The sequence below is a fragment of the Piliocolobus tephrosceles genome, chromosome 11 (assembly GCF_002776525.5).
Source record: "Piliocolobus tephrosceles isolate RC106 chromosome 11, ASM277652v3, whole genome shotgun sequence".
Taxonomy (NCBI): domain Eukaryota; kingdom Metazoa; phylum Chordata; class Mammalia; order Primates; family Cercopithecidae; genus Piliocolobus; species Piliocolobus tephrosceles.
The window spans coordinates 91,541,288-91,557,327 of NC_045444.1; the positions used below are offsets into that span (position 1 = coordinate 91,541,288).

The window sequence follows — 16,040 nt, forward strand, 5'->3', positions numbered from 1 at the left end:
TCTGGACAGGCCTCTGCTGCTTTAGCTGAGCCCTGTCCCCAGAGGCGGAGTCTACAGAGACAGGCAGGTTTCCTTGAGCTGCTGTGAGCTCCACCCAGTTCGAGCTTCCCAGCGGCTTTATTTACCTACTTAAGCCTCAGCAATGGCGGGCGCCCCTCCCCCAGCCTCGGTGCTGCCTTGCCGTTATTTTGCCGCAGACTGCTGTGTTAGCAAGGAGGGAGGCTCCGTGGGCGTGGGACCCTCCCGGCCAGGTGTGGGTTATAATCTCCGGTGTGCCGGTGTTACAGCACAGTATTGGGGTGGGAGTTACCCGATTTTCCAGGTGTTGTGTGTCTCAGTTCCCCTGGCTAGGAAAAGGGACTCCCTTCCCCCTCGCGCTTCCCAGGTGAGGCAATGCCTCGCCCTGCTTCAGCTCTCGCTGGTCGGGCTGCAGCAGCTGACCAGCACCGATTGTCCGGCACTCCCGAGTGAGATGACCCCAGTACCTCAGTTGAAAATGCAGAAATCACCGGTCTTCTGTGTCGCTGGCGCTGGGAGATGGAGACTGAAGCTGTTCCTATTCGGCCATCTTGCTCCAGCCTCTTCTTTTCTTTTCTTTTGTTTTACCCTGTTCATGACACAGCTATGGAATTGGTTTGTGGATTCAAAGTTTTCTACAGCACATTTTCATCCTGAAGATTTTCATAGTGAATCCCAGCAGGGATGTATGCTTGTGTTGGCATGAGTGAAATGCGTGTGCAAAAAGAAACCATTGCTTTAATAGTGTGGCCTTTTATCTCTACTCTCTCTGAACCAAACCTGGCTTTTGTAAAGGTTTGCATCAGTGTATATGGGATATTTACTAGAGCCAATTTTGATTGAGATGTATTTCAGTCAGCAAAATGGAAGTGGTTAAGGTAGAAATGCTTGGTAATTGCTGAATTATCCCAACTTCCTTAAGTTTTTTCTATTTACCAGCTTTAAGTGATGATTTGGAGTTACAGATGAAGCCCTAATACCATATAAATGTCCATATTGACAGACCTGGATTCTAAATATTTGAGAAGATGGTGTAGTTTAAATAGATTAAATGAAAGAAAGATGTTTATAATACCTTTCGTCATACATTTTGTGATTTAGCATGATCTGAAGCAGACCTTATGGAAATTGCTGTTTTTCAATATCCTCACCCTTTCAGTAATAAACAACGTTATCCTTGTGTATCTAAGAGCTGGGCTTAAGCAGTTTTAATATATTTAATGATATAGGAAAACTAGGGGGAAATTAGCTATAACTGGATGTGGGAAAGAATCCAATTATAAATAGGAATTATGATTATGAACATGTTTATATCAGTCTTGTATTTGAAAAAAATTGTTTTCCACTCTATTCGGCACTTTTGAAATGTGTTATTTTAATATGAGAAAGAAACAGTGAACAATAAAAGAGGGGTTGCAGAATTACCTTTTTGAACTTCTGAACTTCTACAGCTCTGAAGATTTTAAAGCAGCCTTTACTTCAACATATTTGTGTAGACAGAAGTGCACCCACTGGTGTTAGCCTTATGTTGAAAGATTAGCAGAGCAGATGAAATGTTGATTTTGACATCAATAGTTATTTTCATTTTTGATACCTCAATGAGATGGATGAATGTGTTTGGTCCACTCAAATCTCACAAGCGAAATAGAATTCCCTCTCTACCCACCATCACCTCTGCCTTTTTTAAAAGCTCACAGCTGTCTTTTGACACCTGGTATCAGGTTAAGTCAACTTTTATACATTTTTACCAAAAATATGCAATAAAACCAAACACAAAAAGACAAACTCCAGCATGTAAAGAGTATATTTTATAAAAATTTTATTATAAAAATTTCACTGGTCTTTTAAAATCTAAATCAGAATACTGAGAATTTTTTTTTTTTTTGAGACGGAGTCTCGCTCTGTCGCCCAGGCTGGAGTGCAGTGGCGCGATCTCGGCTCACTGCAAGCTCCACCTTCCGGGTTCACGCCATTCTCCTGCCTCAGCCTCCGGAGTAGCTGGGACTACAGGCGCCCGCCACTTCGCCGGCTAGTTTTTGGTATTTTTTTTTTTTTTTTTTTTAGTAGAGACGGGGTTTCACCGTGTTAGCGAGGCGGATCACGAGGTCAGGAGATCTAGAAATCTTAACAATGAACTCAACTTTGCTGATTATTAGCAATGAGAAGGAGAAAAAATATCCAAGGAAAGATCATAGGAAAATATAAAAGAAATAGGGGTATAGAGGGAAGGCTTTGGTTTTCTTTCGAGTATACTTCATACCATAGATTTGTTCCTCAAAAGTTGTGTAAAAATTAGTATGTTAAGAAAGTATAGAAGTGTATCTACTCTGAGAGTGCTTCTCAAGGGAAGCTCTCCAAGAAAACATTTAGTCAAATGAATACCTCTTAATTGATCTTTTGGGGAATTTTTATATGTATGTTTATTCAGTTGGAGTTTGCCTGCCTTACTATTTGGTGCATTATGACATTTTATGCTTGGAGTGGACCTTAAAAATCTTCTTATCCCCAGTGTAAAGAAATTAGAAGTGAAGGTCAGGAGATGATGTGTCTGGTCACCAGGCAAAGCAGTGATAGAACTTACATTAGAATCTGTGTCTCTTTTGTGTTAGACCAGAATTCAGCTACTATATCTTGATCTTTACTCATTTTAAATTAATTTTTTTTAAACCTATGAAAACCGTTCAGCAGCTCTTCCAGACACACCGGATGAAGAGAAGGTGTGGCCAACCCTGATTATATTGATTATCAATGGGATTTAGCCTCTGTAGCACATAATCCGCAACGGCGTAATCTCTGTAGAAACAGTCCATTGAAAGTTGTAGACTTTTAGTACATTTTACAAAGTTCAGAACTGTTTACGCTGAGTCCAGTTTTATCCCATATGCATTCAGGTAGTTTATCCACATGGCTTAGTGTGTGTTTGTGAATGAGCATGAGCACCCTATGTGCGTGCTTTCTATAAGCTGAGGATTTGAGCTAGTCATTTAATGTTAATGATTTTACCTGCTCCCAGAATTAGCATGGGACTAGTTAGTAGAATATTTATGATCTAATTAATTGTGTTCCATAAAAGGTTTTTTTTTTATTTTAAAGATGCAATTATTACAGCATAATCTCTAGAATAATGAAAAACTTGATAGTCTTTCATATAAATAATTTCTCTGAATGTTTCATAATATGGTATCTTTTGCTTACCCTCTTTGCCTGAAATCAACAACTAAGAGACTTTACAAGGTAAATACAGTTAACGTGCTTGCTTTCAAAACCAACTCTTAGGAAACGGGGGTCCCAAGAAATTTTGGTTCTTTCTTTGACCTTCAGTTTCTTCTTCGACAAGATATTAATCTTTTTGTCTTCCATATGTTCAAGTATGAAATTGGAATAGGAATGCCAAGAAATCCACTAGATTGTTGTGGCTATACATCTAGTTATATGTGAAATAGTTTGAGATCTTTGAAAGAAAGGTAAAGTGTATATAAGACATTATTATAGGTTTTTGTTGCTGTCATTATAAAAGAATCCATAACATAAGTAATAAGGTCAGCATTCTCTAAGTCAGCAAGTATTTATTGTGGTGCACAGAAAGAACACTGAACTGAGTATCAAGAATCCTAGATTCTGGCTTTGTCACTAACACAACATATAAAAAGAGACCAGTCATTTCAGCTTTCTGCTTCTGAGTTTCCTTTGCTGTAAAATGGGTGAACTGGCTTCGCTCGTCAACACTATCCTTCCTGGCTTAGTTAATATTTTTGGGGATTTTTCCTGAGTCTCAGATCTATGCTAGTTACTTTAAGGCAGTGGTTTTTGAAGTGTTGTTCCTGGACTAGCAGCATCAGAAACTTGTAGACCCTCTGGCCTCACCCTAGACCTACTGCAGCAAAATTTTAGGCATTGGGTGCAGGGCCCAGCAATCTGGGTTTTCACAAGACTCCAGGTAATTCTGATCTGTGTTAAAGTTGGAGAACCACTGTTAGAATAGACATAAAAATGAATAAAACACAGTTCTTCTTAAGCAGTTTTTAATTTAGCACTTTTATATCTCTAATTGTCATGCCAATTTTAGCTATGTAGGTATAAAATCTAGTGGTTTGTGTGTGTGTGTGTGTGTGTGTGTGTGTGTGTGTGTGTGTAGTAAATTATAGGCATATTAATTGCTAGGACTGAAACATTTAGGGATGGTATCTTTGAAGTCAGCTGAGAGATTTCCAATGGCAAGGCATTGCCAAAGGCATAAAAGTATATATGAAGTTTGAAAATAGCAGTGTTTAACAGTCACATGTTAATTTCATGTGTGCTTATCAAATGCAGTTTGTTTTACTTTACCACAGATATTTTTGTTCTGAAAAGTAAAAACAAATATTCTGGAATTATGCCCAGAATTTTAATTTTAAAATTTACATTATGATTATTATGTATGAGCACCAGGCACATAACCTGATGTTCAGATCCTCTCTGTGTAATGTTTCTATTACTCTCATTCTAACATTCATATGCAATTTCAAAAGAAACTTGTAGTTGACTTTTCAGAATGCAAATCTTGTTTTGAAATGCACCTGAGTTTTTGAAACATAATTCAGTTGCAGTTAAATTTTATGGGCAGGTGGTTTTCAATGTAGCTAAAATTCACTGAGGGGGGGAAATCATGGCCATATATGATTACCTGTAAGTCAGAGGGAGATACCTATTGATAGACAGGACCGCTATTTCAGTTCTCATCTGAGAGATGAAAAATTGAGCAATAAAACTACTTTTAATTTCGTTTTGTAGCTACAGTAGGCCAGGGAAATTCAGTGAGAACTTGGGAATGCATCGAGCATTTTCTTCCAAAAAAAGTATCAAGAGTGTTAAGTTTCTTTGGACATGTATAACCTAGTGGTGCTTTATAATGAATACACATTCTTGTATGAGATCAGTGACTGGTACTAACTGTGAAATATGAAATTATAGCCTGGCGCTGATACCATGATTACCCCTGGAGAGACTGTTGCCCCTCTTGGTGCATGGCCCCTTTCATCCAGCCTGTGAACACTTGCAGTTGTTAGCACCAGTGCTAACCAAATGTAAACACCTTTACTTTCCAGCTGTTGCTAATTGGTTTGGGAATAATTATGGGAGTGTTGATTTTAAAGCTAAAAATAGTGCGGTGATGTTTAAATCCAACTCATTTTGGCTGTCAGAAATGCTCCTGTGATCCTGAAAGTGTTGCTAAAAACGTTTGCTTTAAAAAAAAAATGTAGTAATTAAACTTGTCTGTTGTGAGAGCCACATATATCTGCCTGCTGCCTGCTCTGATGAAAGTGGTAAAGGGCAAACTTCTTAAAGGTCTCTGACCAGTTGACAGGACACAATCTCCTGCTGAACTTTATTTTAGAGAGTAAAGCCTTGTCATTTGAGCAAAGAAGGAGACAAAATAAATTTTGAAATAGCTCTATGCGTTCTGTATCATACAGCTGATTATATGCTTCTGTGTTAACATTAAAAATAGAAATTGTAATAATTATATTAATAAAATTAATTAAAGTGCTTCCAAACTGTTAGGTTTTCTAGAGGCAAGTTTGAGGGTTTGAAATCACGTAATTAATATTTCTCAAACCTAAAGCTGAAGAAATATGGTAGCTGTTTGGCATCAATTGTTTATTCCTCTGGTTCTTCATAATCAGGGTTGTTTTTGTACCTTTCCTTCTAAATTTAAAAGTCATCTTACAGATTTTTCTCAAAGTCATTTAAATAAGCAATGAGGAAAAGTATATTTTCATCTTGAGACATGTGCAATTTCATGACTCTTCATTTTACCATATAATTTAGTGAAGGAAAAGCTTAAGTATTCTTAATTTATTGTTTGTCAATTATTTTGTAATTTTTGGAAAAAATGATTTTATGTACCCTGTTAAGAGGTAAACTGCTTTTGTCGATAAGTATTGAAGCACTGCACAGCTACAGTGTTGCTGAAGTCAATTTGAAATTGGCTTTATGTCCTTATAGGATGCCCTAAACATCTGTCTGCCTGTCCCATCTTCAGAGAATATCAAAGAATTTTGTTAGTGCAGTATGTGGAAATGATCTTGGCAAGTGACAAACACTGCTCATTAGTTGAGGGTGATAAACTATAGTTACTACCCCTTTTTGATGGCTATGGCAAGGGAAATGTTTCTGATGTTATCTTAATAATAATAGGAGATATAAGTCTGTGAATGTGTATTCTTTTTCAAGTCTGTAGTTATTGACATGATTTCTCCAAATGTGTAGTCAGTTCAGAATTACCCTTGAGCAGATTATGACATTGTAATTGGCCCAATATTACTTTCAAATTGTAATTGACATTTCCGTATACTCAGAGCATTAAGTATGTTGTTGATATGAAAAGAAACTTTGCTTGCTATCTAACTGGAACTAGATGAAAAATTCATTTTTTAACCTTGCATAATATTGATTTGAGCCAGAAAATATGTTATTTTTCTACCTTGTTTAGGGATCAACAAGAAAGTTCCATTTAGAGTATGGTGCAGAGGCAACAATAATTATATACAACTTTATAGCAAATATCACAGTTTTTTTCTTTGATACCCTGAGGATACATCCCACAAAGAATTATAAAACTAAAAAGAATATTTATTTTAATTAACTGTCACTGTTAACTGTTCATGAATTGAGATACTTTATGATGCTTAGATGGTGATATCCTCCAAATTGATCTTTATATTCAATGCGATCCCTAGCAAAAACCCAACTGGTTTTTTTTATTTTTTTGCAGATATTAACAAACTGATTCTAAAATTAATATGGAAATGCAAGAGACCCACCATAGCCAAAACAATCTTGAAAAATAAGAATGAATTTGGAAGAATCACGCATCCTAATTTCAAAATTTAGTACAAAACTACAATAATTGACCGTGTCGTAGTGACATAAAATAGACATATATAGATCAATGAATGAAGTACAATTGAGGATCCAGAAGTATACCCTTATATTTTTGGAAAATTCATTTTCTATAAGGGTGTCAAGACAATTCAATGAATAAAAAACAGTCTTTTCAATGAATGATACTAGCACAACTAGATATCTACATACGAAGAATGAATTTGAGCTCCTTCCTCACACAATGTGCATAAATTAACTCAAAATGATAATAGGCCTAAATGTAAGAGTCAACACTGTGTAAGATTCTTAGAATAAAACAAAGGTGTGAATCTTTAGGACCTTGTATTAGGCAATGTTTCTTAGATACAACACCAAAAAACACAAGCAACAAAAGAAAAGATAAATAAATTGGACTTGGTTAAAATAAAAAACTTTTGTGCTTTAAAGGACACATGAAGAAAGTGAAGACAACCCAAAGAACAGAAAAACATATTTGCAAATCATATATTGGATAAGAAATTTGTAAATGGAATATTTAAAGAACTCTTTACAGGTCAATAATAAAAAGACATACAGTTAGACATTTCTCCAAAGAAGAAACACAAATGGCCAATAATCACAGGGAAAGAAGCTCCACATCATTAATCATTACAGAAATGCAAATCAAAACTACAACGACATATCACTTTATACCCATGAGGATGAATAAAATAAATTAAAAATAAAAATAAGTTGTGGCAAGTCTATGGAGATATTAAAACCCTCATGTATTACTGGTAAGAATCATGGCAAATTATTCAGACGTGGGAAATAGTGCAGCAGTTCCTCAAAATGTTAAACATAGAGTTACCATATGACCAACAATTCCACTCCACAGTGTACACCTAAGAGAACTGAAAGCATATGTTCACATGAGAACTTGTACCCAAATGTTCATAGCAACATTATTCATAATAGGCAAGAGTGGAAACAGCCCAAATGCTCACCAGCTGATGAATGGATAAACTAAATGTGGTATATCCATAAAGTGGAATATTGTTGGGCCATAAAATGGAATAAAATACTAATATATGCTACAACATGAATGAGCTTTTGAAAACATTATTATTCTACGTGAAAGAAGCCACATGTCTTATGATTCTGTCTATATGAAATGTCTAAAATAGTCAACTGCTTTAAGACAGAAATTAGATTAATGATTGACAGGGCCTGTTGGGGAAAGGGAGGATGAGGAATGGCTGCTAATGGGTTTGGGGTTTCTTTTTGGGGTGATAAACATGTTCTAACGTTAGATGGTGGTGATTACAAAACTCTGAATACATTGAAAACCACTTGATTGTACTCTTTAAAATGGTGACTCTTACGTAAATTACATATCAATAAAGCTGTTGTAAGAAATAAAAATCATCTTAAAGCAATCCTTTAGATGATCATAGCTGCAGCCCCACAGACATGGGGCTGCAAACTTACCAGAGACCCAACTCTAGAACTGCCCAGCTAAGCTATTTCTGAATCTCTGATTCACAGAAACTATGAGAGATAATAAATGTTTATTTTTTAATGTATTAAGTTGTGGAATAATTTATTATTATACAACATTAAAAAATTAATACAATGAACTCTTGGTGTTATGTGCTTGATATATAGAGAACCAGATACAAATTCATTCCTGTGTAAGAGAAGCAGATAAGAAAGTTAATGATTTTGGCAAAAATGAGGTCATCAAATATCCTGACATGCATGATAATCACAGGTTCCACTATTATGTTAAATTATCTCCCTAAGTATTTTTGTAACCTGCTCAACCCTGTCTCCTTTATCTGTAAGCATATATCAAGCCCTTCATAATAATATGAATATTTGAAAGCGTTCAAAAACATTCATCTTTTAAAATTTGGTACCTTAAACCATGAGGTGTTTTTGAGCCTTATGGAAATTCTTTCTTATCTAAGTGAAAAGGAGAAAATTAATTTTTAAAAAGTCTAGTGTAGGCCAAGTCTTTCACAAAACTACCAACCCCTGCATGAAATGTTGCCACTCAATCTAAAAGTGAGAGACATTTTTTTTTTAACTCAGTTCACTACAACAAAGTCCTTCTGTTGCAGTTATGTCTTACTTTCCTTAAGATAATAACCTCCTGGGCGCGGTGGCTCACGCCTGTAATCCCAGCACTTGGGAGGTCAAGATGACCAGATCACAAGGTCAGGAGATCGAGATCATCTTGGCTGATATGGTGAAGCCCCATCTCTACTAAAAATACAGAAACAAAATTAGCTGGCCGTGGTGGTGGACGCCTGTAGTCCCAGCCACTCAGGAGGCTGAGGCAGGAGAATGGCGTGAACCCGGGAGGCGGAGCTTGCAGTGAGCTGAGATCGCACCACTGCACTCCAACCTGGGCAACAGAGCGAGACTCCATCTCAAAAAAAAAAAAAAAAAAAGATAATTACCTAATATACTCATGTCCAGCCTCTTAAGCTCATATGTTGTCTTCCTTACTCTGTTGCAGTAATGCATTTGGATGCATAAATGCTGTTTGTTAAGTGTGGATTTTTGATAAGTCTTTCTGTATCTGGTTTGTTGCTTTGGTGAAACCAGAGTCCATATCTAACAATACTTTTTTGTGACTCCAATTGTGAAGAGAGGGGTACCCACAGGATTCCCTGTTAGAGAACAGCTCTGAGGCCTAATGTCTTCCATAAGGAAGCAGCAGCATCAGGCATGCCTTCTAGAATCCATCCTCTCCTCTGCTTCTCTGGGTAACATCCAATACAACTTTGCCACTGTCCTGGAGTACAGGGCCTCTCTGACCCTCTAACCTTTCTGTACTGGGAGCCTGTTTACAATTTTAGAAATTAAATGGGCAATTTGAATCTCTCTCTTAAGATTATCCTCAGAATCAAATTTCATGACAAAGTAAGAATTCTGGATTTCTTCTTCCTGCAGTGTTTCTGCCTGACTTTGACAGAGGTGACTTTACCAAGCAGTGTTTTTTCATGAATTTTGCTTTCTTTATATTTAATGTTGTGGGGGCAAGCAAGTATGTACCTTAAGGCTAATATATCACCATCTGTCACCAGAGCCTCCCCTTCGGTATTCTTTTTGTTCCTGGTTTAAAACACTCAATCCCAAAAGCCTATGGCTGAGTAGCAAGAAGCTAAATGAAGTATTCCAAAGCTCTTAACATGCTGCCTTGTATACATGACGCATTTGAGCATTTCAGAAACCAAACAGGAGAGAAAAGAACATTGAAAGCACCGAAAAGATTAACACCTGCTTTCAGTTTTCAAAGAAATTAGAGCATACTGTATATATCTAGCATAAAGCCGTTTACTATCCCATATTGAGATATTTTATTCAGATTTTCAATTCAATATGCATAGCATCACCTGCTTATGACTTTGTTTCACTATAGGATTCCACGCAGAACTTGGAAGAGAGAGAAGTTATGAATGGTGTACAGACAGAACTAACATCACCAAAAACTAAGGATACATTGAGGTATTCTCTTATGCAAATAAGAATATCTGATTTATTTCAATTTGATGTGTTTTTTTAATAGTTTATAATTGTTCTTTACAAGAAAGATCAGGATAAATAGAATCATGGAGAGAGAGAGAGATAGGAGATATATATATATATATATATATATATATGTATAGGATATATATATATATGTATAGGATATATATAGAGAGAGAGAATATGTATATATTCTTTAGTTAAAAATGTTTATGAATATGTGTGTACTTTGGTTATCAAAACGGACTTTTCACATGAGTTTTATCACCTTTTGTAGGTTAAAGAACTGCAATTCAGAACAATTAAGTGACAACTACAGACTTAATTGACACCCACCACTCTTGTCTACAAAGCCACTGTTTTAAACATTCCTATTGCATGTACATTCCCTGATGCCTTGGTGTTTTATTTCATGCTACCTGACTAAGGCTAGGAAACTTCTCATATAAAAGTGCAGCTAAAATCAGTTTTATATCAAATTCAGAAAGTAGAGTGAGTGCAATTCCCAGCACTTTAAGACCCTGGAGTGGGAAAGGATGATAACAATCTTAACGTCATTGAATGCATGAGGGAAAGCTTGGAGGTTACAGCTCTAAGACAGGACATTGATTCTAGCCGGAATGAGATGAAAAAACAGTTAAAGTGAAATTAGGAAGCCAATTCTGGCTGAATTACATGGTCCATATGCTCCTGGGGCAGGGAGAATCTCATATCCCACAAGACTTGGCCCGTGCATAGGACTTTGGGCACACATCCACATAGAAGCTAAGTAAATTATTTGTAGTCTAGCTCAAAATGTCTTGAAACTGTTTAATTTCTATAATCATTGCTCAAGCCTTTGTTATCCCTCAGCTACACTATTATAATAACCTACTAACTTCTCTGTCAAATATCAGTTTCTCCTTATTCTAATCATTCCCACATATTACTGTTGGATAAAATTTTTTAAACCACAGAATTTATCAAACCATCCCTTAGTTCCAAACCTTTTGGATTTAGATAAGTCCTGGGTTTGAGCACTAGCTCTGCTACTTACTACCTGTGTAATCTTGGACTAATTACATTACTTCTTTAATATGTATCTTCATAGGCAAATTGATATCATCATCACATAGATTATTATGAAGATCAAATGAGATACAGTACGGACAACTGACTTAGCACAATGCTAAATGAAAGGCTGGAGAAACATTAATTTCTATTGCCATTATCGTCATTTTTACACAGATTGTAGTTTATTGTAACTATTTCTCATTCTCCCAAGCAAGACTGAATCCTCCAAAGGATTCCTGACACCTAATTCAGGTCTTGGAATATAATAGGGACATACTTGTTGAGTGAATGACTGAATGGATGCAACACATTGCTCCATAAGTCATAAGCAAAACTGTTAACTGCTCACTCATTATTAACACAAACATCTTTAAAGAAAAATAACATTTAAAAGACATTCTCCAAATAGTTTTACAATATGCACCTCTTATGAAGCACCATTCAACTTATTTTGATCTTAAAAAGACAATGAAGCAAGAGGTTTGGTGGTTTTTTAAGAAAATTACACTTTGACTTCTTTTTAAATGGCAAGCGATATGTACAAAAGACCTTCACCTCATCCCTAATTCCTATCTTGTTTCTGACTGTGCCTTACCTCTCCACTCCCGCTTCCCCAAATAAGCCTTCTTCCAGACTTGCCTTTTATTTCATGCTTAACACTGTCAGCCTGTTTTAGCCTACCCTCTCCTGTGTCCAGGATGTCTATTCATTGGTCAAACTGTTTGCAGAGGCCATCTCAAAATATATGAGACATTTCCCTGTGTTGTAGTACTTTATTCCTGTAGTTATTGCTCAAGCCTCTATTATTCTATTACTTGCAGTTAGATTATTCCAATAATTTAGTAATTCCTGCCTCAAGTACCAATCTCTCCCTTGTGGTTCCCTTTTCCAATTGGTCTCACATATCACTGCATAAATATTTCTAAACCATGGCACTTACCACACTTTTCCCTAATTCTAGAACCTGTAGTGACTTCATTTTCTGCAAATTAAGTATAAATTTGCTAGCCAGAAATTTAACACACCACTCCGAGATTTGATCTCAAGCTAATGGTTTAATCGGTCTCCTATACTCAGCACCTTTCTTTCTTTCCCTCTCTTTTTCTCCCTCCTTCTTCCTCCTCCTTATTCTCTGTCTCTCCCATCTTCCTCCCTCCCTACCTCTCTCTAATATTACAACCAATTGTTACGCTCACAAACTATCCTCATTCAATACCTCTGTGCAGTTGACTTTCTCTCCTATGCATGCCTGCTACATCCCCTCAACTGCCTTTTCTGATGGAAGACCCATTTGTCCTTCTTCAGGAATAGATTCCTAATCCAAGCTTCTCTTCCTAATCCTGTGCCCTCCTCCTCTGAAACACATAACAAGGTGCCTCCACTTTGAAACTGCACCTTGGTTAAGCAGTTAAGAACTCTGCTCTGGGGTGCAGTAAATCCCTATTTGAGTCTTGCCTCTATAGAAATGGTATGCTGTTGGACAAATTATTAAACTCTCTAAGCATAAGTTTATTTCTAAAATGGATGTGATATAAATGTTTACATTATAGATTTAATATCAGTACATGATATAATGTCCAGAAGAAGGTTAGTACACTGCCTCCCAAGTAATAGCGTGTGTTCACTGAGAGTTTACTACTGTGACCCATTGCTTTCTATTCTTTTTTATTACCTGTCTCAATCCTCCCCTTAGATTATAAACTCCTCAAGCATTGGTCTTTGTTTTTACCTTGTGGAACTTCCCCAGTGAAACAACTCAATTAATATTTGTTGAATTCACGTGAAGTAAGTGGATCTCATCACCAACGACAAAGTCCTTGGTAGATTTTTACTCGTACATTTGCATCCTCAAGACGTTTTGCCATCAAGTAGAGTTCAAGGTTATCCTCAGACTCTTCCTGGAGGTTTCCCTCTGTAGTCCGCCTCTCATACCATTGTGTGCCACAGATCTGAGAATCCACCCTTCCAGAAAATCAGCTAACACCCACCCAGGTGCTTGCAGTCCTTTGTCTTCTCTCTGCATGTCAGCAGTCTGATTGCAAATAAAACATGTTCCTCAATCCTGCAGTATTTAAGGCTTTTTAAAGAAAGTCTTACTGAGGAAATCAATAGAAAAAAATGGATTATTCTCTTTTAGCCTGTAAGCTTGTTTCCTTAGAAAGTTCTAACAATCATACTAATAGCAGGTAGTTATTGAACGCTTTGTAAATGCCAGATGTGGTATGTGTAACATATGTGTGTTATGATCTTTATTTTTCCTGTTAAAGCCAACAACTCTAATAGGGAAACAACTAATTTTTTTTTTTTTTTTTTTTTTTTTGAGATGAAGTTTTGCTCTTTCACCCAGGCTGGGGCGAAGTGGTGTGATCTCAGCTCACTGCAACCTCTGCCCCCTGGGTTCAAGTGATTCTCATGCCTCAGCCTCCCAAGTAGCTGGGATTACAAGTGTGTGCCACTACACCCGGCTAATTTTTGTATTTTTAGTAGAGATAGGGTTTCTCCATGGTGGCCAGGCTGCTCTCGAACTTCTGACCTGAAGTGATCTGCCCACCTCAGCCTCCCAAAGTGCTGGGATTACAGATGTGAGTCACCGCGCCTGGCCGGGAATTACCTAATCTTAATGTTCTCTGTGTGCAAATGAGGAAACTGAGGCACTGGGTCTTAATTAAAATAATTTGCTCAGACTCCTGACTCAAAAGTTACCACTGGGATACACTTTCTCTGTAATTACGCATGTGAATCATGATTTTCTTCTGAAATAAAGTACCTCCCCCTCTCCATCCTCAATCTCATCTCTTCCATCCCTCAAAAAGTGACCTGCCATGGAGTTTAATAATCTTAGTGTTAAAAATGCTGTCTATTTGCCTTGTGTAAAGAAATGAGACTTACAAACATCTGCAACTTCTGTTGTATATTTTTCCTTCAGGCTTGAAGTCTTTCTTCTGGATGGAAACCAAATAAAGCCTTTTGCTTCTAGCTCTGGCAGAGTTGCCATTCATAATGACAGTCTCATTTTTAGACCACTGATTCTGCAGTTTCACGCATAGTTTTGTCTAAATCTCAGATTGGTAGCAGCTGGTTCCAGTTTTATCAATTAGATCTTAGAGCATTTTGCTAGTTTAATACTAGTTAAACTAATGCTTTATAACTATCTGCTTATTTTAGTATGTCTTAGAAAGTTGTATAAAGATAGCTATTTTGATCTTAGTAAAATTCTCCCACTTTTCATCTATGTGTAACCAAAATATTTTTCTTTTATCCCACACAGTTTATTTTCTGTTTTTTTTTATAAATGGTTGTCAACCACTTTTTCTTTCCACTGCCAGAATACCCTTTCCACCTCACTTTCTGTATTTTCCATTTTATTTTATTTTATTTTATTTTATTTTTTATTATACTTTAAGTTCTAGGGTACATGTGCACAATGTTCAGGTTTGTTACATATGTATACATGTGCTCTGTTGGTGTGCTGCACCCATTAACTCGTCATTTACATTAGGTATATCTCCTAATGCTATCCTTCCCCCCTCCGCCCTCCCCACAACAGGACCCGGTGTGTGATGTTCCCCTTCCTGTGTCCAAGTGATCTCATTGTTCAGTTTCCACCTATAAGTCAGAACATGTGGTATTTGGTTTTCTGTTCCTGTGATAGTCTGCTGAGAATAATGGTTTCCAGCTGCATCCATGTCCCTACAAAGGACACAAACTCATCCTTTTTTGTGGCTGCATAGTATTCCATGGTGTATATGTGCCACATTTTCTTAATCCAGTCTGTCACTGATGGACATTTGGGTTGATTCCAAGTCTTTGCTATTGTGAATAGTGCTGCAATAAACATACGTGTGCATGTGTCTTTATAGCAGCATGACTTATAATCTTTTGGGTATATCCCCAGTAATGGGATGGCTGGGTCAAATGGTATTTCTAGTTCTAGATCCTTGAGGAATCGCAAAACTGTTTCTGACAATGGTTGAACTAGTTTACAGTCCCACCAACAGTGTAAAAGTGTTCCTATTTCTACACATCCTCCCCAGCACCTGTTGTTTCCTGAATTTTTAATGATCGCCATTCTAACTGGTGTGAGATGGTATCTCATTGTGGTTTTGATTTGCATTTCTCTGATGGTGAGTGATGATGACCATTTTTTCATATGTCTGTTGGCTGTATGAATGTCTTCTTTTGAGAAGTGTCTGTTCATATCCTTTGCCCACTTTTTGGTGGGGTTGTTTGTTTTTTTTCTTGTAAAATTGATCAAGTTCTTTATAGGTTCTGAATATTATCCCTTTGTCAGATGAGTAGATTGCAAAAATTTTTTCCCATTCTGTAGGCTGCCTGTTCACTCTGATGGTAGTTTCTTTTGCTGTGCAGAAGCTCTTTAGTTTAATTAGATCCCATTTGTCAATTTTGGCTTTTGTTGCCATTGCTTTTGGTGTTTTAGACATGAAATCCTTGCCCATGCCTATGTCCTGAATGGTATTGCCTAGGTTTTCTTCTTGGGTTTTTATGGTATTAGGTCTAATATTTAAGTCTTTAATCCATCTTGAATTAATTTTCGTATAAGGAGTAAGGAAAGGATCCAGTTTCAG

At 36.8% G+C, this 16,040-nt stretch overlaps 1 protein-coding gene across 4 annotated transcripts in view; it reads left to right on the forward strand.

Annotated features, from left to right (window-relative positions):
* The window catches only part of PARD3B (par-3 family cell polarity regulator beta), a 1,041,361-nt gene that overhangs the window by 509,660 nt on the left and 515,661 nt on the right, over positions 1-16,040 (forward strand). For all 4 annotated transcript variants that reach the window (XM_026454609.1, XM_026454611.1, XM_026454610.1 and 1 more), the window contains exon 5: positions 10,295-10,380. In XM_026454609.1, coding sequence (XP_026310394.1) covers positions 10,295-10,380 — 86 coding nt within the window. The remainder of the gene's footprint in view (positions 1-10,294; positions 10,381-16,040) is intronic.